The sequence below is a fragment of the Salvia hispanica genome, chromosome 1, assembly GCF_029641045.1.
Source record: "Salvia hispanica isolate PSC_SH4W2 chromosome 1, Shi_PSC_v1, whole genome shotgun sequence".
Classification (NCBI taxonomy): Eukaryota; Viridiplantae; Streptophyta; class Magnoliopsida; order Lamiales; family Lamiaceae; genus Salvia; species Salvia hispanica.
The window spans coordinates 13,839,084-13,862,160 of NC_142692.1; the positions used below are offsets into that span (position 1 = coordinate 13,839,084).

At 36.6% G+C, this 23,077-nt stretch overlaps 4 protein-coding genes across 4 annotated transcripts; 2 read left to right on the top strand and 2 right to left on the bottom strand.

Annotated features, from left to right (window-relative positions):
- The first annotated feature begins 4,522 nt into the window (after nt 1-4,522).
- On the top strand, nt 4,523-10,652 carry HUB2 (histone mono-ubiquitination 2). The gene is made up of 19 exons (XM_048125950.2): nt 4,523-4,954; nt 5,445-5,606; nt 5,698-5,785; nt 5,862-6,092; nt 6,191-6,358; nt 6,452-6,663; nt 6,757-6,840; nt 6,920-7,039; nt 7,107-7,293; nt 7,372-7,532; nt 7,835-7,906; nt 7,994-8,070; nt 8,277-8,471; nt 9,021-9,093; nt 9,204-9,290; nt 9,404-9,541; nt 9,619-9,821; nt 9,937-10,099; nt 10,281-10,652. Exons 1-19 carry the CDS (start codon nt 4,847-4,849, stop codon nt 10,410-10,412), a joined length of 2,661 nt encoding a protein of 886 aa, XP_047981907.2. The 5' UTR covers nt 4,523-4,846; the 3' UTR covers nt 10,413-10,652.
- Nucleotides 10,653-10,956: 304 nt separating this feature from the next.
- LOC125223483 (RNA-binding KH domain-containing protein) lies at nt 10,957-15,545 on the bottom strand. Its single transcript, XM_048126657.2, has 9 exons — nt 15,389-15,545; nt 14,427-14,726; nt 13,958-14,083; nt 13,837-13,876; nt 13,661-13,743; nt 13,226-13,303; nt 13,040-13,093; nt 12,802-12,933; nt 10,957-12,718 (listed from the first exon to the last, which is right to left on the bottom strand). The coding sequence occupies exons 2-9, from the start codon at nt 14,718-14,720 to the stop codon at nt 11,165-11,167; spliced, it is 2,361 nt and encodes a 786-aa protein (XP_047982614.2). The 5' UTR covers nt 14,721-14,726; nt 15,389-15,545; the 3' UTR covers nt 10,957-11,164.
- Nucleotides 15,546-17,066: 1,521 nt separating this feature from the next.
- LOC125218968 (uncharacterized) lies at nt 17,067-19,059 on the top strand. Its single transcript, XM_048120796.2, has 2 exons — nt 17,067-17,671; nt 18,757-19,059. The coding sequence occupies exons 1-2, from the start codon at nt 17,198-17,200 to the stop codon at nt 18,799-18,801; spliced, it is 519 nt and encodes a 172-aa protein (XP_047976753.1). The 5' UTR covers nt 17,067-17,197; the 3' UTR covers nt 18,802-19,059.
- A 379-nt stretch (nt 19,060-19,438) lies between these two features.
- On the bottom strand, nt 19,439-22,741 carry LOC125223688 (F-box/kelch-repeat protein At1g55270-like). The gene is made up of 2 exons (XM_048126942.2): nt 22,154-22,741; nt 19,439-20,851 (listed from the first exon to the last, which is right to left on the bottom strand). Exons 1-2 carry the CDS (start codon nt 22,214-22,216, stop codon nt 19,601-19,603), a joined length of 1,314 nt encoding a protein of 437 aa, XP_047982899.1. The 5' UTR covers nt 22,217-22,741; the 3' UTR covers nt 19,439-19,600.
- Nucleotides 22,742-23,077: the final 336 nt, after the last annotated feature.

Below are 23,077 nucleotides of genomic sequence, written 5' to 3' on the forward strand. Positions count from 1 at the left end.
CAAAAATATATAAAGCTTTTATCACACAATTTGCGCCGCCAACACAAACCCTAGTTCTTTCCTTCTCCAAGTCACGATGACTCCAAATCGGCCGTTCTCAGGCGGTGGACGGCGGAAAGGCGACCACGGCTACACAAATCGCCTCAGCCTCCACGCGAGCCGGCGACAAAAACCCTAATTCCTTTACCTTCTATGTGACATCAGGTAAACAATAACTGATTATTCACGATTACTGCTCAAAAATATGTATTCTATTTATACTCATCAAAAGAGCTGACAAAACTACCAAAATAACTTCAACACAGGAAAATGCAGATCAAGATCAAGAACGGAAAGGAGGCACAACAACTGGCAGCGGTAAAAATAACTGTTCTTTAGTCAGCTAAGAAGTGAAGGCATAATAAACGACTATTCGCAGCAACAAAAAATGTAAATGTAACTTGGAACATAGCAAAGAACATAAACAAAGAATAAAAAGAGGTAATTTTTAAGAGAAACGGGTGGTAACTGAATTTTCACTTGTGTAATCTGAATGAGTGTGAGTGATGGTAAAATCTTTGTGAAGTGGGTATGGTATTTTTAGGGGAAAAAAAATACTCCGTACTAAGCATGCTGTTTAAAAATAGCTATTCTTAACTATATATAAACATATTACTGCCATAAAAAAAATTGTGCCTTAATTTATTTAATAATGCATTCTATAAAACATAAATTGTGATGACAGCAACCACATATTTTAGTTTCCATGCTCCAGTTTTAAAAGCTGAGAATAATTTGACTTAGTCATTATTTATATAACTAACACTGATTTGTATATGGTATAAATTTCTTTTATTTAAATAGTTCTTCTTTTATGGCAGGAATAAGTATGGTGGATTTTGAGTCTCCTGCCACCAACTTGAAGCAAATTCAATGAAGGTAATTTACCAAGTATTAAATTAGTATGTAAGTAATATAATTTAACTGTGACATGCTTTGAGAATGTATGGAATAGTTTGTCAGATATACCTGCATGTGTGTTTCCAGAAATTTATAAATGATTATAAACTACTTTAAAGCTATACCATATGAAGTTTGATAACAAATAACATAATATAATGTTGATTACAAATGTCTAATTTACATCCTTTAGGACTGCATAAGATGTTTGCTATACATGGTAGATAAATAACTTCAATGAGTTGTTTGCTTCTTATGTGTTGAACTATGACTCATAATAAATTATCTAAGTAATGCTTTGAAGGATTAATAATCAACAAAAAAGCTATTTCTTGTTTATAATTTAGAATATTAAAAGATAACATGCATATGAAACTTCATTACGATTATTGAGATTTAAGACAGTACAAAACATTACATTTCTCCAAATCAGCTATATGAATATCCCTCCAAGAACTGAACTGCATGAATCAGAATATAATAGGAATTCTAGCTTCATAGATTAGCGCAGATCAAGACAAAAGACAACATTCAAAGAAATTAAAAAACCCAAAAGTCAGAAGCCAAAACAACATCTAATCACCTTCAGTAAAGAAATAAGGACATAATGTCATTATTTTATGCAGGGACTCATCTACATGGAAGAAGATAACAATGGCAGCAAAGACAAAGCAGATTAATAACAAATATTCAATAGGTAATTGACCAACTCATTAAACTGAATTGAAAATTTTCAAATTAGACAAAAATGTCTTCTGGTAATATAGTTGACCAAAGAGTAGGATGATAGAAATAGTCTCAAAACTAATGTAAAAATGGGAAATATTAGAGGCAGTAGATATTACTGATGGTGCAATAAACATATAATTAGATAATATGTTTCATTTGTGCAGATTCTGATGTACAAAAAAAAAGGATACTCTTGGAAGCAAAAGGAAGAAGATACATATAAACTCTAATGAGGTAAAAACTAATGTGATCAAACTAAATTGAAAATAGGGAAAATGTGATGATAGATAGATACTAACCACCATATTGAACAATCATCCACAAATAAGGACATAATATGATTATTTAGTGCATAAACTGATCTACTAATATGAGTGGCAGGAGATATTACTCAAAGTAAAATAAACATATTTTGAGATAATATGTTATTTTTGTGCAGATACTGATGTACAAAAAAAAGATACACATGGAAGCAATAGGAAACATCTACATATAAATACTAATGAGGTGAAGACTAACTCAGTAATTAAACCGAACTAAATATAGAGAAAATGACATGAGAGAAAGAAGAGGAATGAAAAACTGAACAACATTCATCCACAAATGTTGTGCACAAATTTGAAAAGAAACTGAAATACCTAATTCGCCTAACTGAGTTCCAATTACTCCTTGCTAAACTTGTTGATGAACTTGTGGATTGATATTGCTTAGTGATTGTGAAAGAGATAGGAAAGAGTATTTATAGGGTAATAAATGGTGAGCATGCTATTTAATAAAAAAAAACAGCAGGTTCCCAAAAAGAATATAATAATGAAGGGACCTTCCAGCTTTCTATTAGAAATGTATTATGCATAAACATGCTCAGCTGAATTAATGGATTTATTGTATATTTACAATGGGATATTCATTTTCAGGTACAAAAGCATTAATAAAAAGTTTAAATGCCAGCTTTGGAAACATGGAAATGGAAGATTCCTTGGTTGTTGCAAGTGTTTATCAGGTAATAATCCTATTTCCAAGCATGAATAGGGTATAGAGAGTTCTAAATTTCAAATTTCTTTTAAAATAGAAATAGTTGCTATTTACTCCCTCCGTCCCACATAATTTTACACACTTTGATCCGGTACGGTTTTAAGAAATGTAATGGAAAGTGAGTTGAATTAGTTGGTGGGATGTGGGTACTACTTTTAAAGTATTAGTTTTATAATAAAATGTGAGTATGAATGAGTTAGTGGAATATGAGGTCCACTACCAAAAATGGTAAAAGTGAAATGGGTAAAATTATGTGAGACGGCCCAAAATGAAATATTGGGTAAAATTATGTGGGACGGAGGGAGTATCTTTGATGAAAAAGTTCTACTAATATTTATGAGAAATTTTGTTCGAGCCTATTTTCTTTTTACTGGCAGATTTTATGTCGATTTAATATTTTCTTTGTTTGTGCAGTTTTATATGTCAATTTAAATATAAGTTGTTTACAAATTCTGAATTTAACCATTGTGCAAATTAAATTCAATTTCAGGTTTTGGTTCTATTAAAGAGGCAAATAGCAGTGGAAAAATTTCAAGAATTTACTACATGATTTATGATTTAGTTTTGTAATTTGTTGATTCTTGCAAATGTAGGTAAGTAGATATATACGAATGTGATGTCTGATATGTAAATAGATCAGATATTAGACTAAAATAGGCCTGCAACGCAAAAATAGGCCTGCAACCAAAAATGATCTCTTAAACCCCAAATGAAGTTAAAACATACTCACGCGCCCTACAATACTTGTAATTCCAAAAATCTGCAAAAAGAGACATTAACCTAAGCTTCCAAAAAATGAAACATAAGATTCCACATTAAATGTTAATGTTTCCCGCCAAAACAGTCCAGAATGGCATTTCTGTGAATATCATCACAACTGTCACTTTAGATATTGATAGATAGATTGTTGCAGATGCATTTAGACAATCTCTAACATTAGTCAAAAACTCAAAATGGAGGGGCAATTAGCCCCGAGCTTTCGATGGTACTCCAAAACCAATTTCATTTTGGATTTGTAAGTAAAATATTATTTTTAGATTTACAATAAAACAAATCAAAATTACATTTTCAAAATTTAAGAATAAAAAATTAACATAAAGAATATTCTTTTAGTACAAATAATTAGAATAAAATCACTACGATGTGACTTTTATACAAAAACGAGTTTCAGGTTGAAGATAATGAATACTTAATTTGGTAATCTGAATAACAAGTGGTAGAGTTATGATAAATTTATTTCTCTTAAGTGAAAAATGACTATCAAATGTGATCTTATTGATTAAGATAAAAGATTGAACTGATATTGGTAGTTGATATATTAGTATATGTATTCTTTTGATGCATTTCTAAGTTAAATTCTCGATATTAATGCATAGTTAAGTAAAGAAATAGTAATTGGAATTATGATAAACAAGGGAAAATTCCAAACAAACCATATCATGATATGTTTCACATTTTTTATAACTGAATTATAAATTTTAACTATCACATCCTTCTCATCTTCGATGAAATATTAGATATAGTATATGAAGTCAGTTTTAAACACTCAGTATATCACACACATCACATAAACATATAGATCACTCTAAGAAAATCAATATTTCTACCATATTGCTTAAAACAGGTTGCCACGTCATTAAATAATTTGCCGAAAAGTATATGGTCAAAATAATTGCGAAAATTACAAATTTTGATTTGTAATTCATTTTTCGAAAAGTTGAGAAATAAGGATCACACTACCGTAGTTGGGCCTTTGTTTTTATAAAGCCCAACTAATACCATGATCAGGATTGCGATGATCGATTCACTAGACCCGACCCGCGACCCGCGACTCCACCACCACCACTCTCCCTCTCTCTGCTAGTTTTACAAGGTCTTCAATTGGTATGGAGTTCCGCCTAATATGAAGGCGCAGTCAATTAGCAATGAACAAAACGAATTTTGGTTAAGCTCTCTCTAGCGTACAAAGTTATTAGGGTTACTGTTGATACTTGATACGGATTGCACCTACGAACAAATCACTACATCATTTTAGTGGGAGAAGGAGCTGAGGGCCAAATTATAATTATTCAATCTAATGATTTGGGAAATCAGATACTACTATACAGCAATTGCGTTGAGCAAGACTTGGACGGCGCTTGTTTAAATGGAACCAGAAGAAGAGCCGCACCAAAAGCGTCCTCGTCTCAACAATCACGGCGTCTCCATTGCTCGCCACTCTGCTTCTCCTCCTCCTCCAGATGAGGATAAACCTGTAAATTTCTCTATTACAATGTCTCGTAATTGATGTAGCGGTATTTAATTGTGGTTAGGTATTAAGTGTTGGGGTTTTTATTGTTTGGTTTATATATGTAGGCTTCTTTGGTTTTTTTTTAACTGACATTTGATTTGATGTTGGAATGATAGTTTTTGAAGTTTGCTTTCTGTTAAAGTTGAACTTAATTGGGATTGGATTGTGATAATGCTCTTGTGGGAACACTGAAGTAGAATAATAGATTGAATGTGCTGCTATAAAATAAGGAATTTAATCTGGTGCTTGTATTCAGATTGTATTGTGTTTATGAGGAAAGATGTCTACTTACTGATTAGTGGCTCTACAATGATTGTTCTGTTATGTTATTTACTTTGTGTGCGTGTGCATAATATGTTCATTAATCAAGATTGTATATGCAATAGCCGCTGATATATGTAAGATGACTGTCTGTATTATAACCGGGAACGCTATCAAATTTATTCCCCGACAGGTTGATGCTGCAGATCTTCAATACCAGAACCAGAAACTTGTACATCAGTTAGAAACACAGAAGCAAGAGTTGCATGATCTTGAATCCAATATAAAAGAATTAAAAGTGAAGCAGACTTCATATGATGACATTTTGATAAAAGTGAACCAGCTTTGGAACCAGGTGCTTAGCATGCCTCTTTATTACTAGTTTGTCTTAATTGTATGGCATGTAAATAGCTTCCTTTACCAGTGGAATGGATGACTTCGTGTAGTTGGTTGACGATATTATTTTACTTGGAGGACAAGCGGGAGCTGGCCTAAATGCTCTACAAAGTTTGGATCATTTAGAATCTTCTCGAGGTAATTTTTGGCCCTTGCTGACTCTGGACTTTGCAAAGATACTTCGAACATATTAAATATAATGATATCATGTCAGGCTCTATTCCATCATGTGCTGCGGAAGACATATTTCTTTGTAGGTTAATACAAACAGATGCTATTGATGGCAGCCACAAGGATGGTTCTATCGGTTATGTTAAAAAATCTCTTGCATTGCGTCAGACTTCTACTAGGGAGTTGATGAAATTACTTCAAGATGCCATCGATTGTCAAAGCGTCAAACTCAAGGACATAGCTCAAACTCTGTTGGGGAATCCCTCCTCAGAAGGTTATGAATCTTTTCCTTTTTCAGATTTATGCATATATATACTCACAAAGCACACAGATGATAACTGTAGCATATTTCAATAATATTGGCCTTTCCAGATGCTGTCGCCCAATTGCGTAAGCTTGATAATGTAATGTTAGAGGAGTCCAGGAACCTTCATCAGATGGTTGATGCGCTTCACTCTAAACACAAACAATATGCTGATGAGATTCAAGCTTGCATTGACAATCATTCACTTGATCAATTGGAGATCAAACGCATTGCTGGTACACCTTATTATTGGCTTTCATAGCATTGGGTAGAAACTGTAATAGTTTTACGACTCTATTCTACGCATCATATTGATATTCTATTTGAAGGAGAGCTGGAAGAAAGCATGGGCGAACTTGAAGAAAGTAGAAGAAAACTAATTAGCCTGAAAATGCAAAAAGATGGTATTTCTGGGATGCACGTCCCAATTCCTGTTCCTGTAATAGTTCCTAATTTAGTGAATGGAACTGTCTCTCCTGAAAAGCCTGCTGACCGGTCAAAGCGTTTAAGAGAACTTAAAGATTCAACTGAGGAGATAAAGGTTTTTATCAGTTGGCTAGTTCAGACACTTCTTCACCTGCACTGACCCTGTAACATACTTTTCTGATGGATGTTATAAATGAAAATGATGTAGGTTCTGGCACAGGATCGCCTTTCTGAGCTTGAAGATGCACGTGATGACAACCTTATTTTGTCAAAGCAGCTGCAACATCTTCAGGTTCTATAAAGAGTTATCTGACCTATTAACATATAAACTCTTTTCTAAGCAATCTAACTTGTCAACTTATTTTTTCAAGAATGAACTGAAGGAAGACAAGTATATTCACACTTCTAGGCCATATGCCTTGTTGAACGATCAGTTTCAGCACTGGAATGCGGAGGCAGAGCGATATAAAATTTTGACAGAATCTTTGCAAGTAAGATATTTCCTATTTAATTGATAACATGGTCTATCTCTGTGGCCTTTACTAAATAATATCGTAGGTTGAAAGGCCTTTCATCATGAGGAGGGAGAAAGACTTGATCTATAAGGGAGAGTCTATGGATTCGGCTAGGAGTGCTATTGGTTGTTCTGAGTCAAAGGTTGAAGAACTACAGAATCAACTGCAATCAATTGTTACTCAGAAGAATGAGATGGAGCTCAAAATGGAAGAAGCTCTGCAAGATTCAGGTTGGGTGCTACTGTTAAAAATATTACTGATGTCTTTGTGTCTAATCTCTAATCTGATACAGCTCATGTCATATTCAGGAAGAAAAGATATCAAAGAAGAGTTCCAGGTAATGGCTTCTGCTTTGACAAAAGAAATGGGGGTGATGGAAAGCCAGTTAAACAAGTGGAAAATAACAGCAGATGAGGCCATTTCCTTGCGTGAGAAAGCTCAATCACTCAGTGCCTTACTGGATGTAAAGGTGAGTTTGTATGATCTTGATGTTCTTTTCTGCCTCAGATGTGGATTTTCTTTTCAAAATAAAACTCAATTTTGTTGTTTCTGTTTTGTTTGTGTGCTCAGCGGTTGCAAATTGCAACAACACTTGAAAAACCTTTGTTCCCTTGCTCACCTTGACATGTTGATTAACTTTCTGATGGTTTCATAATATTTTAAACCCTTCGTACTTCTGTGTTTCTATTCCCACAAGTTAATTGTTTTCTTTTCCAGTAAAATTTTTCCACAGTTTTCAGTTGAGCACGTCTTTTGTTTTGGTGCTTTCAGACCGCTGAATTGAAGAATTTGGTTGCTGAGTGTACTCGGCAAATGGATGACATCAAGTCTTTAAAGGATATGGTAAGCTTGATTGCCATTATCTAATCTTTTTCATATGTTGCCAATCTAAAAGCATACAGTTCTTAACTTCTGGAAGTGAATATGCAGGCTGAGAAAATGGAGAAGGATAAACAAGAGCTGGAAATTTTCTTGGATATGTTGGGTCAACAAATTTATGATAACAGGTAAGTATATATATCCTCCCTAGGAAATTGAGTAATAAAATGGAAACATCATTAAGGTCAAAAGCTTATTCTGAGCACGTGTCAGCAGCTTAACACATAAATGTTCACGTCCATGTTTAGATGTCTTGGATAGATCTGAGGCATAATATCTTACTCTGCCTTTGGATTCAATCTCACGAGAAACTCTGTTTGAAACCTTTTGGAAGAAACTTGTCAGAGATTCAAGAATCAGAACATAGAGCTCTGTTGCAAGCTGAAAGTCTGAGGAATGCCCTAGAAGAACATGGCTTGGAATTGAGAGTTAAAGCAGCTTATGAAGCTGAGGCAGCATGCCAACACAGACTTTCTGTTGCTGAAGCTGAAATGGCTGAATTAAGGACAGAATTAGATACTTCTGAGAGGTTCTTTTTGTTCTTACTTGTGTGCTTATTTAATTTGAATGATATCGTGCTTATTTAATTTGAATGATATCGTGCTTTCTTTATTTTGAATTAATGTTGACACATCCATGAAAATAATTTGTCACAAGGGCACACTTCAACTGCATATAGGCTGAGTCACCTAAGAAAATGAACACAAAGCGAGTCAAAGCCTCTAAACTGAAAGGATTTAAAATAGAAAGTTTGTGTCTGCTGGATTACAGCCTATTTATTTACTTCCCCTAGGTTCAAAGATAATCTAATAACGGATAACAATCCTAATGCTGACAGGGTGATAATAACCTAATCAGCGCAGGATTAAAGCTAAGAAAGTAATTTGTGTCATATTTTAATGACCAACTGGGATACAATTGGACACTCAATGTAAAGCTCGACCATAATAGGATGGACAGAGCAAGATATAGATCTTCCTGTTTGTGCTATTAACTATGTATCATTTAGATTGATTCCAGGTATGCAAGTTCTGAGTCAATATGATTGTTGAAGAGTATCTTGTTTGTTGACATACAGAGATGTCTTGGAACTCAAGGAAGCCATCAAGATCAAGGAAGGAGAGACTGCATCCTTTATATCTGAAATTGAGGTGACGCTATTTGCTGACTTAGTAACATAGAATATATGATAAATATCTTATCATTACACCTTCCTGGTATCCTTTTGGGGTTTCTGTTGATTATTAAAATCGGCCTACAGACTATTGGTCAAGCTTACGAAGATATGAATGCTCAGAACCAGCATTTGCTGACGCAACTGACTGGAAGGGATGAATATAACATAAAGGTCATTTTTCTATGACCATATCTGTCTCTTCATTTGAAGATTTCATAGCCTGCAACTTATTGTTGCTACATGGTGCAATCAAGTTTCTTTATCCTTAGTGGTTTGTTTTGCAGCTGGTGTCTGAGAGTGTTAAAGCAAGGCAATCACAAAACGCATTGCTCTCTGAGAAACAAGGGTTAGAAAAGCAACTTGAACAGCTTAATGGATCTCTTGAAGCCTTGAAGTCTAGAATAGCTCAAAGTGAGGAACAGGTTAGCTGGTTACATCTTTAATCTCCGATCTTGTTTAATCTTCGATCACTCTCATTCATACCAGACAAACGTTGCAGATGAAACTTCTCCACCAAGAAATTCTGAGTTCCATTCAGGATGACAAACACTTAGCAATGAACCTTGAAGCTGCAAAGTGGGAATTAGTTGACGCAGAGAAAGAACTGAAGATGCTGAAATCCACTATTTCAATTTCCGAGAAGGAACATGAGCAGATCCAGCGAAAAATAGATGATATTCAAACCGAACTAGACAATGAAAGGTAATTACCGATGTACACTATTTCTTCTTGTAATGCTGAAAGGGTTTTTCATCATATTTACATTAACATGATATGTTTAGGAAACAGTAATATCTTATAAATCTTTATGTTGCAGAAGCGAGAGAAAGAAGCTTGATGAAGAAATGATAGAATTGAATAGAACAGTAGAGAAGCTGACTGCTGAAACCGGTGAGGCTGCAATACAGAAACTTCAAGACGAGATAAAAGACTGCAAGGCAATACTCAAGTGCGGAGTGTGTTTTGATCGGCCTAAGGAGGTATCGTTTATGTGCCCTTCTTGTGCCAATCTTCTCTTCTACAAGCATATCAAATCAAACCCGGGAAATATCTTAAATTTCCTTTTCTGTTTGAGAAATCATTACAGATGAAAATGTTATTTATCATAAACCTGCATTCTTATTTGAGCAGTGCCTAAAGATGTTTAATTGATCATGGCAGGTTGTGATTGTGAAATGCTTCCATCTATTCTGCAACCAATGCATCCAGAGGAATCTAGAAATCCGTCACCGAAAGTGTCCTGGTTGTGGAACGGCATTCGGCCAGAGCGACGTTCGGTTTGTGAAGATTTAAAGTAATTCTGAATCTCTAGTCGTAGTCTTGGTTATAGGGCACAGCCAAATATTCGGCATGTAAATCATCTAACTATGCGTGGGCGTGCGTATGTGTCGCTGTCAAAGTTTTCTATTATCTTGAGCTCTTGGACTTGACCATATGTAATAGTAATAGTCAATGTAACAGTTTTACATTAACAAAAAGCCACTAAAAGTAGTTAAAGTTGGAGAAAATAAATGGTAATTATATTAAGATAAATGATAGGATACGTTTGGCTTTCAATTTTTATTTATTAGAAGTTTTTTAGAGATGTGTTAAGGGAGCTACGTCGTATCGCAGACCTGAATTTCTCTTCCTCAATGTTTCTACTATATGGAGTATTAAAAAGCACAATTGAGGAAAGAATATTCAACTTAATTATCTCTGTTTCTTGAACATACCCCTTCAGCTAATTTTCACTCTATGTTTGCCCTATTTAGAAGTCATTCTGCCATGAGTCAAGATTTCAAAGCACTAAATTAAAAATCAGAGAGCTTATCTGCTTAGCACAAGAACTTTCCAATTAAAACAAACGAGCACGAGCATATTTGTTGTATACTCTTTTCTTTTTCTATGCAGCTTGTGTTAAACTGTCAACAATACAGAACCTGCAATTACAAAAACCTAGTTTTTTTTTTCTCTAAATCCATGACGGTACAAAAGAATCTCACAAGATTTGTAGACAAACAAATCTTAAAATATAACAATTCACTAATCTCTCTATATATAGCTCATTTAACTCCTACAGAAGCCATGAGGTCCTCATACTCTGGATCACTCTCACTGGGCATCCTTGCTGCATTACTACTACTTTGAGAGTTGAAAGGAGCAGCAGTCGGAACAAAAGGATCATATACTTGATGGCTAGGAAACGGCCTTCTTGGAGGGTTTCCAAAATGCTGATGTGGAGTCGGGAACCGTGGTGGGCGAGCAAGATGGTTTTCCAGCCTAGGTGGAAAAGGACCGAGAGTGTTACTGATAGGATGTGGAGCAAAGTTCCTCGGTGGCATATTTGGGACTCCGGCATTATGACCTGGCATCATCTGATGTCTAGGTGGAACGGGAACTGTAGAGTTTCCAGCAAAGTTGGTAGGAGTATGTGGCCTAGGTTGATTCATCTGATGACTAGCCGGAGGCCTTGGAAAACCATGCAGATTCATGTTGTTCAACATAGGCCTCATATGTGGAGAGTGAGGTGGTAAAGATGTCTGGCCTGCTTGAACTGGATGTCTTATATTCTGTGGAACAGATTGATTGGTATGCCAAACCTGAGAAACTGCACTGGGCGGGCGGTGAGGCTGAAAAGTAAAATCACCAGAACTCGGTTGCTGAGGTCTTGGAATTGTCCCCGGAACAGGTCTTATGGAATCGATATTTGCAGCATTACCCGGATAAGAATTGGGCATTCCAGGCTGTGGAAGTGATCCTGAAGATTGCGTCGGGAAAGGCATAGGTGCAGATCCCGGTACAGCATTTGAGGGTGGTGGACGCATTGCCATTTGGGGCATAGCAGGCTGTAGAGATCCCATTGATGAAGGTGTGGATTCAGGTCCTGCTGATGGCAGCATGGGAGAGAAGCCTAGTGATTGTTGGTTAGCTACTGGCCTGGATGATTGGGCTCCAGTAGATAGAGGCGAAATCATATCATTGGGGTGATTCACTGGTGGTCCTTGCATAATGTTGGCTGGACCTTGAGATGCTGAAGTGCTCACTGGTGAAGGTAACCATCTGGAGGATTCACTAGCAGAGAAAGGTGGCCTGGATGTTAGTGGAAGGTTGTGGGGAGGTCCGGGCCACCCGGTTGATGGGGGTGCCTGGTGCATGTATGGGGGCTGAGGTCCACCAGTTTGAGCATGTGAGGGTGGCTGTTGCAGATAGGTGGACTGAGTTCCAGATGTAGGGGCTGAAGGATTTTGCGGGACCGGACTAAAACTTGCAGGGATGACTGGTCGTGGACCAAACAACGTGGGCACGTTTGAGTGATTCAAGGGCGAGGAAGATACCTGGCCAGTGTTATTGAGAAATGCTGCAGAAGCATTTGAAGGGTTGACAAATCCAGAGTGCCGATAAGTTGGAGCTTGAGTTGGACCTACAGGAAACCAGGTTTGAGGATATTGTGGAAACTGGCCTTGAGGAAGCGGTAAAGAACCAGGAAATAGCTGAGGCGTTCCTTGGTTCGTCAGCGCAGGTGTCACAGTAGAAGTCAGCATGCTCTGAGTTTGATTAGTATTCGTATTATCAGCAAGAGCTACAGTTGATGTTGTTGAAGAAGACACCGGTTTCATCTAGATACAAGACAGCAATAGCATCAGCATAATGTCAGAAACTGTCAAATATGCTGTCTACAGATTCAATAGTCAAGCCATACCGAAACTGAGGTGATTAACAGTTCAATTAAAGCCACTGCAGAATCAACTTTCTCATGTGTGTCTGCTGCTATGTTTACATACATATCTTCATAAGCATTGTCTATTTCTTTCTCATCAGAAGTAATTTCAACCTACAGCAGTACACAGTTAAAACTATGAGCAAGTGTTAAATTTGTGCTAAGGGGAGAATATATACTGAAAGCATGGTAGACAAAGTCTATGTCTCTAGTCTATTACCGGTCCTCCTGCATCCGCCTTTGTGCCATAAACTTGAATTTTGGTTCCTGTTTCCTGGTTTATCATTCCAAAGCAAGAAAACAGTTTGTTACATATGCTGGATAGTTGTGTCTTGTGAAACTAGTTAACCTGTGTATATAACCCATGGCATAACATTAAGATTTAAGAGGAATGAAGAGTACATACCTTCTCCAGTCGCTTTTGAGTATCACTTAACGGGCCAAATACTAAACCAATGAAATTGTAATTTGGATGTTCATTAATCTGCAGACAGATTTATATGGGGCATTATTAAGAAGTTATCACTTCATTTCTTATTCATAATCATACAGAAATTGCAAATATATGATTGCAAAGGGAAATTATTAAAGATCAGCAAACCACCCAGCTACCGACCTCTTCTCCAAATAGGATTCTTTTGCTAAGCCCTTGCTTAATTAATTGTTTTAAGATTGCTAAAACTATTATGAGTTAATTTAAACACACAACTAGATGTTTTTCCCTCAATAACCAATTAGAAGCAAGATAGCACTTCAGAGCTAGTGTTAGGCTTAAAATGTACCTAAAAGACACCATAAATAACAAAAAGAAGTAAAGTAGGTGTATAGATTTTACACTCACGGGAATTGTAACTTTTGCCTCTTTCAGCAGAGGTTTGTAATCGGTAGGAGGCTTGAATGCTGGATTTAATTTTAGTATTTCACCTGGAAACATAATATGTCAAATATAGAAATGGAAGTTAAAAAGAGACTACAATGGAGTAATAGCACCTATTCATGTTCACTTCTTCTTCATACCTATAATTTCACGCTTTTCAAATTCCAGCTGTTCCGATTCCTGCCATACATTTCTGATAGTGTAAGTATCATGAAAGCTAAGGAATAAGAGTAAAGCAAGGCAGCTTTGGAAATCAACTACCTCACGGCTAAGCTGATGTTCTGATGTCTTCCAATGGTGAGATTCTGATGTAGCAAATGAATCTTCACTATGCTCAAGTTCCAGCACCCCAAAAGTCAGTAATTGAGATATTTGATCAATCCGAGTCTGTCCAAAATTTGTACCACCGCAAAGGCAGAGCAATATTAGGTGGCTGTGAAGTTGATGCGAGCCATTCACAAAAAAGACACTGACATTTTTGCACCCAGAGTGGAAAGGAACTTCTTAAATTGAAAAGATCAAACTCCCCATATTTTGGGGCAACATTCTTCCAACCTAGGCGCCTAAGCTATTAACATTAATCCCATTTACTAAGAACTTCAGAAAAATCAAAATCAGGACTCAAAGAAAAATAAAGAGAAGATGCATTAATTAAGTTGTGCGCAAATCTTTGACGAGAAGTAGTGAAGTACTGAAAAGTTATCTAACATGGAAGGAGAATTCTACATACCTGATATGCCAAGGCTCTCCCTTTCCTGACAGTGGTATCCATGGTTAGATCAGGCCCCCATTTGGTTTTCCTCTGCACTTTCTTAGTAGCTTCCTCATTGATCATATCAGCATCTCTCTTTTTAGATCCTCTAAACACAGGAACCAATGAACCTGATAGCTTGTTCTTTGGAATAACAAATCCTGATCTTTTTGCAAACATAGACGTCTTTGGGCCGCTTGTCGATGCAGTGGGTGGAGGAGCTGTTACAGTCGTCTGAATATCTGTTGAAGCATGCCCAACCTCTGTGACCATTTTGCTCTGCGAGCATGCCTCAACCATTAGTCAAAAATCATGTGTAAAACGAGTTGGTACATGTTTTTGTAAGCTATCTTCACAAATTGGGACTGCAATCCAACTATTGACTAATAACAAGGACGGTAGTCATGTTAATGTCACAGCTAAACTCCAACATTGATCTGAACTGCTTCAAAAATACATCAACAGATTCATCAAAAATTGAAAGACAAACTCAAGATGTCATTTATTTCCATTTACACCCACTCCATTGAAAATCCGTGCAATGCCACGTAAAGTTATAGAAACTGCACGCAGACTGTGTAAAGTTGCTATAATCAAATGCTAAAATATTCCCCGAGGAACATTGGCATCCGAAACAAAAAAATCCTAGAACACCTAGTGCGCTTTATTTTTTCAAATAATTGAATCCAAATGAGCAGTTAACAAAAATGCGTGAAAAAGGCGAAATAGTGACAGTTCAATCAAGAAATGAATCCCTCGAATTCAAATTAACAAATACTCCTACTTTCTTTCTCAATTACTTCAAACCCGATCAAAAAAGCAAACCCTCACTCGTTTCCAATCTCTCTGCTAATTTCTCCACCAAAATCATTCCGAAAAAAGAAACAGATAAATATAACAAGTTCAGTAAACATTGAATCTAGGTATTCACGTATCCGTACCTGCAGAGGCGTGATTGGCACCCAGAGGCGTTTAGGAATAGTGAGTAAATTGCAATGGAGGAAGCAATTTGGGGGAAAATTGAGGGTTCAGTGCTCGCCAGTGAAAAGAGTGAATATTTGCTTGTTTTGGGGTTTTAGGGATTACTCTTACCTTTTCCTCTTATGATTATGTTTATTTTTAGTTTCCCATGCTTTTCAACTTAGCATGAAATCAATTATCCTATTTGCATTTGGATTCAATTTTATTTATCCCTCCTATAACTCTAGGGGATGATTTGAATAGCAATTTTATACAGAGTACTAATAAAAAATGTTATTTATTGGTATCACTGTAAATTTCGCATATGATTTTGATAACAATTTTATTCTAATACTTATAAACGTCATTCATTAGAATGAAAAAAAAAATTATTTAAAAAAATACTAGGAAGGTTTCTCAATTCGCATTCAAGAATCAAAGTTTTAAATTGGTTGTTGTGACACAACTAACCAAGCCCAAATCCAATATATTATGGGCCCAAATGAGCCAATATATAGGAGAATATCCAAATTACTCCACAGGCCGAACAAGTCCACCAATTTATAACAAACAAATTATAATTAGCCAACACATTTGACTACTCAATGAATTGACATTTGTTTATACACATTCGAAACTATTAGTATTTACTAATATAAACAAAAATTGAAATTGAAATTGTCGATCACGAAAGTGCAATAATTTCGTCAAAGAAGAAAAGGGACAGGTTACACACAATCAACTTTAACATAAATGTCAAAAACAACACATTTTCCACGAAGTTTCTCGTTTACGCCATTCCAATAGAACTGTACAATATTTGATTTGTATCTAAGGAAAAAATGCAAATGATATGTCAAAGTCCAACGTTAAGGTAGTTGAAACAATGCTATGCCCCCTCAATTCTCAATTAATAGTAGTAGTCCACCTAAAGAAAAGAAACGAATGCCAAGTTAAAAGATAATATTTCCTCCGTCCCGTAATATATGCCATACTTTTATTTTTAATATATCCCATAAAAGATATCACATTTTCTTTGTTAAGAAAAGTTCTCTCTCATATTAATATAAATATAATATTTTATCTTTCTATTTTATACAAAAAATAACATCCTAAAATCTCGTATCATTACCTAAGTATGTTATCTATTATGGGACGTAAATAGTACTAGTAATTAAAAACATCATTCCATCAAAAGCTAAACTCAATATATCGTTTTTTTTTCAACAAAATCTTACTACACCTATTACTTTTAGAATATTTGTTTAAGAAACATCATTCCATCAAAAATATAAATGGATGGAACCCTTGTTCACATGAGTTGTTGAATATGGAATAGGGAATAAATTAAGACTAATTTTTCATTTTTAATAATTAGACTAATTAAAGAAAATGGACCACAATGAAAAGATAAAATTATTTTTAATGAACGCATATAGTGACACAAATTTAAAATTTTGAAATACCTTATAGAAGATACTAGTATAAAAATTGTTTAAGTTCAACTACCCGTCAGTACTCACTTTTTCATCTCCCTGTTATGTAGTCCTAGTATTTAATATTTTGTATTGAATCTAAGTTCGTATTGAAATTAAAGATGACTATAAAGTCGATATTATATGCGGGCGCCGTAATGAAATACTGCTAATTACACAATTTATTTTCAATTTATTATGATGGAGGAGTAGTATTTGTTTAAATTATCGAGGGAAAATAAATATAACTCGAAACTAGGAAAGTTGAGAGCACAGAAGAGATTGTCTAGTCTCTACACTACAAATCTACAATCCATGGCGTCGAAGATGAAGCTCCTCTCTCTCCTCCTCCTCCCACTCCTAAGCCTCTGCGCTTCATCCCCCACCGATCCACCAGCTCCGAAGCCCACGGTCTACGAAATCCTTCCCAAATTCGGCCTCCCCAGCGGCCTCCTTCCGGATTCCGTCGTCAACTACACTCTCTCAGACGACGGTCAATTCGAGGTCTATTTGGAGAATCCGTGCTACATACAGTTCGATTACCTGGTGTATTACGAACAGAAGATCACCGGGAAGCTCAGTATCGGTTCGATCACCAATTTGAAGGGAATTCAGGTGCAGAGATTCTACTTCTTCTGGTTCGATGTCGATGAGATCAAGGTTGACTTGCCGCCTTCCGGAAGCATCTACTTCACCGTCGGGATTATCAACAAGGAGCTCCAGCTTGACCAGTTCTTGACTGTTCGCTCTTGCTCAGATAAGGCCGTGACTTCGACGCCGCTTGTTGAGGTACAATGTTGTTCTCTCATTTCCTTTAATCAGGGTTTTGGATATTGGGGCTTCTGATTTATTGATTGTTTGATTGCTCCTGTGTTATGAATTCGGATGCTGTAGACTGATTTGAGAGGATTGTAGCGTGTAGGGTTACTTTTCATATTTCACCATCACTAAATTGATGATAAAACGAACCAAGTTAAAACCACCTACTCTTCATCACTGTGTTGATAAGGAGTTGCTGTTTTACTTGTTGTGCCGTCAATAGATTAATGAAGATGATTACGAGTTGATCTTTTCTAAAGTAAGAAACTACTATGTTAATACTGAGGAGTTTAAGATGTAGAAGAACGTCATGAACTTGTAGATCTAGAGATGTATGAGACGTGGAAAGTATCTTGATTCTTATAGTTGAATCGAATTGTTTCATTCGGGCGATAGTTTAAACTGCTGCTGGCTCTGTATTTTGTAGAGAACTAGGTATGTTGAGGAATTTGTGGGTTCTTAGACACCAAATCTCATTTTTGGAGTAGAAAACTTCTCCAATCATACTGCAAACCCCAACCAATTTTGAGACATATACTTACAAACGGGTTTGAGTTTGATGGAAATGGTTGGAGATGGCCTTAGCATGAAGGTTATATGGTTGGTGTGAGATTGAGAATCACTCATGCAGTCGAGTTCTAGCATTAGATGTCGTGTAAAGAAAGATTCAAACTCAGTATGTTTGTATTCACCAAATAAGCTGCTACATTAATGCAAATTCAAGATTTCATGGATTTCAGTATCACAACTTACAGATGCTAGCTAGGTAAACTCAGCATTGAGCAACCAATGTCAACTCTAGTAAGAAAATGCTGTCTCTCAGTGTTCTTTATATTTGACAAATTTTATAGTCAATGAATTTTTCGTGTAAGGATACAATGTCAGCAGCTCTGGGATCACACCCACTTGGCTGATTGTTTTGGTTCGACATAAGTTTTGCACTTTCTCAAATCTGTTATAGAACCCAATAAATGTTTTAGTGCAAATTTTGAGATGCTAACATGTTAGAGATTCAACTTTGTCATAGCAATTGCTAAGTTGTCTGTTTCTTGCAGATGCCAACTTCAGTTGATGACATCCCAATGCTTGTAACCGAATAGCCAACTGAAAGTAAACTCCATATATCTGAGGATTCTGCGATGCAGTCCTTTTCCACTAAGCTCATGCAATGTAACTATGTAGTTTTAGAATAAATAGCTAAGCTCAAGCTGTCTCTCTTTTATACGAGGAAGCAAGGAGGTTGTGTTGTATGGACTATATCAAACTTATATCTGAATCTGAGTATCAGATTGAGAACCTTGTACTGTTTTATGACTGAAGGAAATCTGGAATAATATCGTCCTACATTTGACTTGGTATGCATATATACTTGATGGCTGTGAAATTGAATAATGGATCAATATTGTGTGTTTTAGTTTAGCATTCCTTCTTCCCTATACTTTTATGGCAAACATTGAAAGATACACTTTGAATATGTTATACACTATGCAGTAAAATGTGGGTGAATTTATCACTACAGACATCAATTGATTTAGTCAAGTAGAGAGACAAGAACAAGTGAGCCATAAACTAAGGACATTTCCAATAGAAGTTAGAACGAATACTAATCTTTTACTAAGAGAAGAGTTTTATTGCTTTTGTACGAGAGTTCCCACATATGAAAAGTTATGAAACTAAAATTGATCTTTAATCGACTATTAATATTTAATATAAGGGAAAAAATATGAACACTGATAATACGAGAAAGAAGATAATTTTTTTGTTCTTTTTTGTTTTGCCTTGAAGATCAAGATTGAGGACCTCAAAATCGAAGGCCAACCCAAATACTTTGCTCTTTACAAGTCGTTACAACTTTACAATAATGAGAAGGGGATTGGGTTGAATATGTAGGTAGGTGAGTCACGCTTGAAGCACCTGACAATGCACAATATGGCTCTTCAATCCACTTCTTCCAGCTATGCTCGACCACAGATTCGTGAACAGATTCCTAAAATGGCCTTTACTCGCTATGTTTTCCCATATCTGAGGATTGCTCTCAACTCGTTTGTCAGGGCTCGACACGTCTACTATGCTGATGCTCATGTTGTTCCGGATGATGCACAGCTTCCCGTTCAGGGCCACCAGGGCTGCAGCCTCCAGGGCCCGAGAGTTCCCCAGGTGGAGCTTGCTGTCGATGAATCTGTTCCACGTGTCCGAACCCTCGTCATACACTCTCAGCTTGCACCCGTCGCGGCAGTCCAGAGCGTAGAGCTTCCCGTTCAGGGAGATGCTCGGGTTGCGCCAGCCAGCTATCATCCCGTCGTTTATTGGACTCCACGCGTTGGATTCCGGTATATAGGCCTCACTCAGAACTTCCCTGTGGGATCCAAGCCCCTTTAGAAACCATTTGCCATCATACACAACCCCAATGAATGGCACCATTGCTGTGCTCATATCAGCAATGAAGCTCCACCGGTTCCGGTTCGGATCATATACCTCCGCAGATCGCAAAGTTCTTTGAATCCCTTCACATTCTCCTCCGGCAACGTAGAGACAGTTGTTGATGACACACGAGCCAAAGAAGTGCCTCCTCCGGAGCATGTCCGGTGCCCGATGCCATTTATTCGTCCGAGCACTGTAAAATATAACTCGTCTCATCGATCCCTTTAGCGGGTCTTTCCCACCGAATAAGTAAAGGTGACAGCCGCTAAGCACAGCACAGCCGAATCCAAGGGCCCCGCTGTACTCCGGTGGGACAGGCGGAAGGGGCTGCCAGAGTTGGTAGGTTGGATCGAAGGCATGCCACGAGATTCGCCCATCACGGTCCCTTTTCATTACGTATACCCATTCTTCTGCCATACCGAGACTCTTCCTAAGAGAGTAGAAGAAATTCCCAGCTAGGAGCTTGAACCACCGTTTGCAAACTAGACGAAGTTTATTATGTTCCACACGAGGGACTCGAATCAGACAAGCAATCGCAAGATCATCAGGCAGTCCTGGTAGAAGTGGTGGCTGCACCCTGTTCCTCTCCCGACGAGAGTTCTTTGTCTTGTGTGCACGAGGATTGATATCTGGTTGTATGCATATCTTAGAACCCGGGACAAATTTTCTTGCCCCAACAACTGTTTTTAACCCCGAATCCACCTTGCAGTAACATGATACAGAATCAACCTGCAAAATTTCCAACCTTAGTTGCTAAACAAAATTATTTTGAGGAAAGACATGGCATTTGCATACTTCATATGGTCTGTAAGTTAGACTAGGAACTCTACTTTACCAGGCTATACTAAACAAACACAAACACGATACCTATTAGACTCTGCAGAACAATCACTACCATACATTATGCACCACAACGAACACTTTGAAAAGTAGTAATATATTCTTTTCTTATAAATTCTGTCAATGTACAGATTTAAAAGGCGCCACACTAACTCCACTCCAGATAGATACATCAGCAGTAGCATGGAAAATCAGAGTCCTAGAATTCTACAACGAATTCGTCAAGGTGAAGAGATTGAACTGAGTAGGCAGGTAGAGCGCACAGATTAGAAAATAAGGGATTAATGGTTTTATGTTTTTAAAATATGATTCAGCCAGTTGTCATTAGCTATATGATTCAAAGACATGGAAAAAATTACACTCTTCCTGCAAAGCTATAGCCAAATAAATTCAGGCAACAGCTAAAGATTCACATGAATGGTGAAACAACTCCACCATTCACCAATCAAGGATAACTTCAACTGTAACCAAATTGGGCAAAAATTATATGAAGAATAAGATCCAACTAATACAAAAGTCCAATTACTCTTGACACAAAAGCATCAATAACTTTCAAACTCATTACTCTCTTCAACAAAAATTTCATCTAAGATGCCTTTTATTCAATATCCTGTCTCTAATGTGCCTTCAAGCTTAAATTCTCATGCAATACTGTGGCAATAAACCACAAATGTCCAATGTGATTGATATTCAATCATAAACCGAAGTTAGATCCCTTGACATATCACTTGCATGTATTTATAAGATGAGATTTTTTTTTATGAATCTCATCCAAAATGACTTTTAATCAATAATCATGACTTAGGCATGCTCCTTCTTAAATACACCTAACATATGTAACAGGAATTCTACTGGTAAGCTCTTATCAAGATAACTCTCAATTCTCAATTTTAGCCATGGGGAATGCACCAAGACAATCCATCTTGTAATGAGTAACAGCAACTCTCCTAACCAAATCAATGGTGAGTCAAGTCAAACTGATTAGAATTCATACTTGACAAAATCCAGGTGGGAATCTAGGAAAATCATCAAACTCTCAAACAAAACAACATGACAAATTTCAGAAAAATGAAAAACGCAGATGCATATAAATCAAGAGATAGCACACAACCAAAAAATTCATTTGGGCATCATCGGAAACAAGTGAAATTGAAGAAATTAAAGAGCTCAAAAAGATTCTGCGAGGCTCACCAGTGGAGGTTGAACTCTGAAAACCCTTAGCCCATTAGGAGATCTCTCAATTGTTTGCTCCATAGACAAATAAAAAATGCAGTCTCATACATATATATGAAAAATGACAAGAATCTCAGATCAAGAACCCAGAAAGCCAAAATCTTGAAATCTGAACAATTCAGCAGTTGGTGGTGAGACCAAACATATGGAGATGGGAAAAGGGGAAGAATCACTCAAGCCCTAAAATTAACCCCTTTCAAGGGGGACCCATTTGAGCTCTGAAATGCAAACAAGAAACCAAACAGCAAAATTAAACAAAACAGCAAAATTTATGCTTGGGAGTTAGTACTTTTGTTAGGCCTAGGGCATCTATCTCCTCTACACAGCTCAGCTCAGATACACACGTAACTCACATATACATACACAAAAACACCATGGTTTTTCGCTTCTCTGACCAAAAAGGCTAAATTGAAGATTACAGCTGGACCCATTGTCTGTAGTGTCAACGCACCGAGGTTTACTTTGCAGATTTTAAGTTTTTTTTTTTTTTTTCATAATTTTATTTTGAAATTGTTCAGTTTTTTTTTTTACAAGCCAATTGTGTATTTGTGTGTGAGAGAGGGAATTGGGCAGTGGGAATGCGTTTGGATTTTTTCATCATCTTCGTCTTTATTAGTGGTACAATGAAAAATAAAAATATAGCAGTTGCAGGTACTTTTTAAGATTAAGTTGTAATTAAGGTTAAAATAACATTAAAGGCAATTATTGTTGTGATTCTGTCATTAATGGTGTCAGCAACGCGGTAAGTGGGATTTATTTGTATTAATGAAACGAGTTTCTTATGCTCTACAATTAATGCTGTGTAATTAAAAAGTCAAGATAAGGAGAACCCAATTTTAAAGCTGGAATGAGATTGATATAAAAGTATAAAGAATCTAAGTA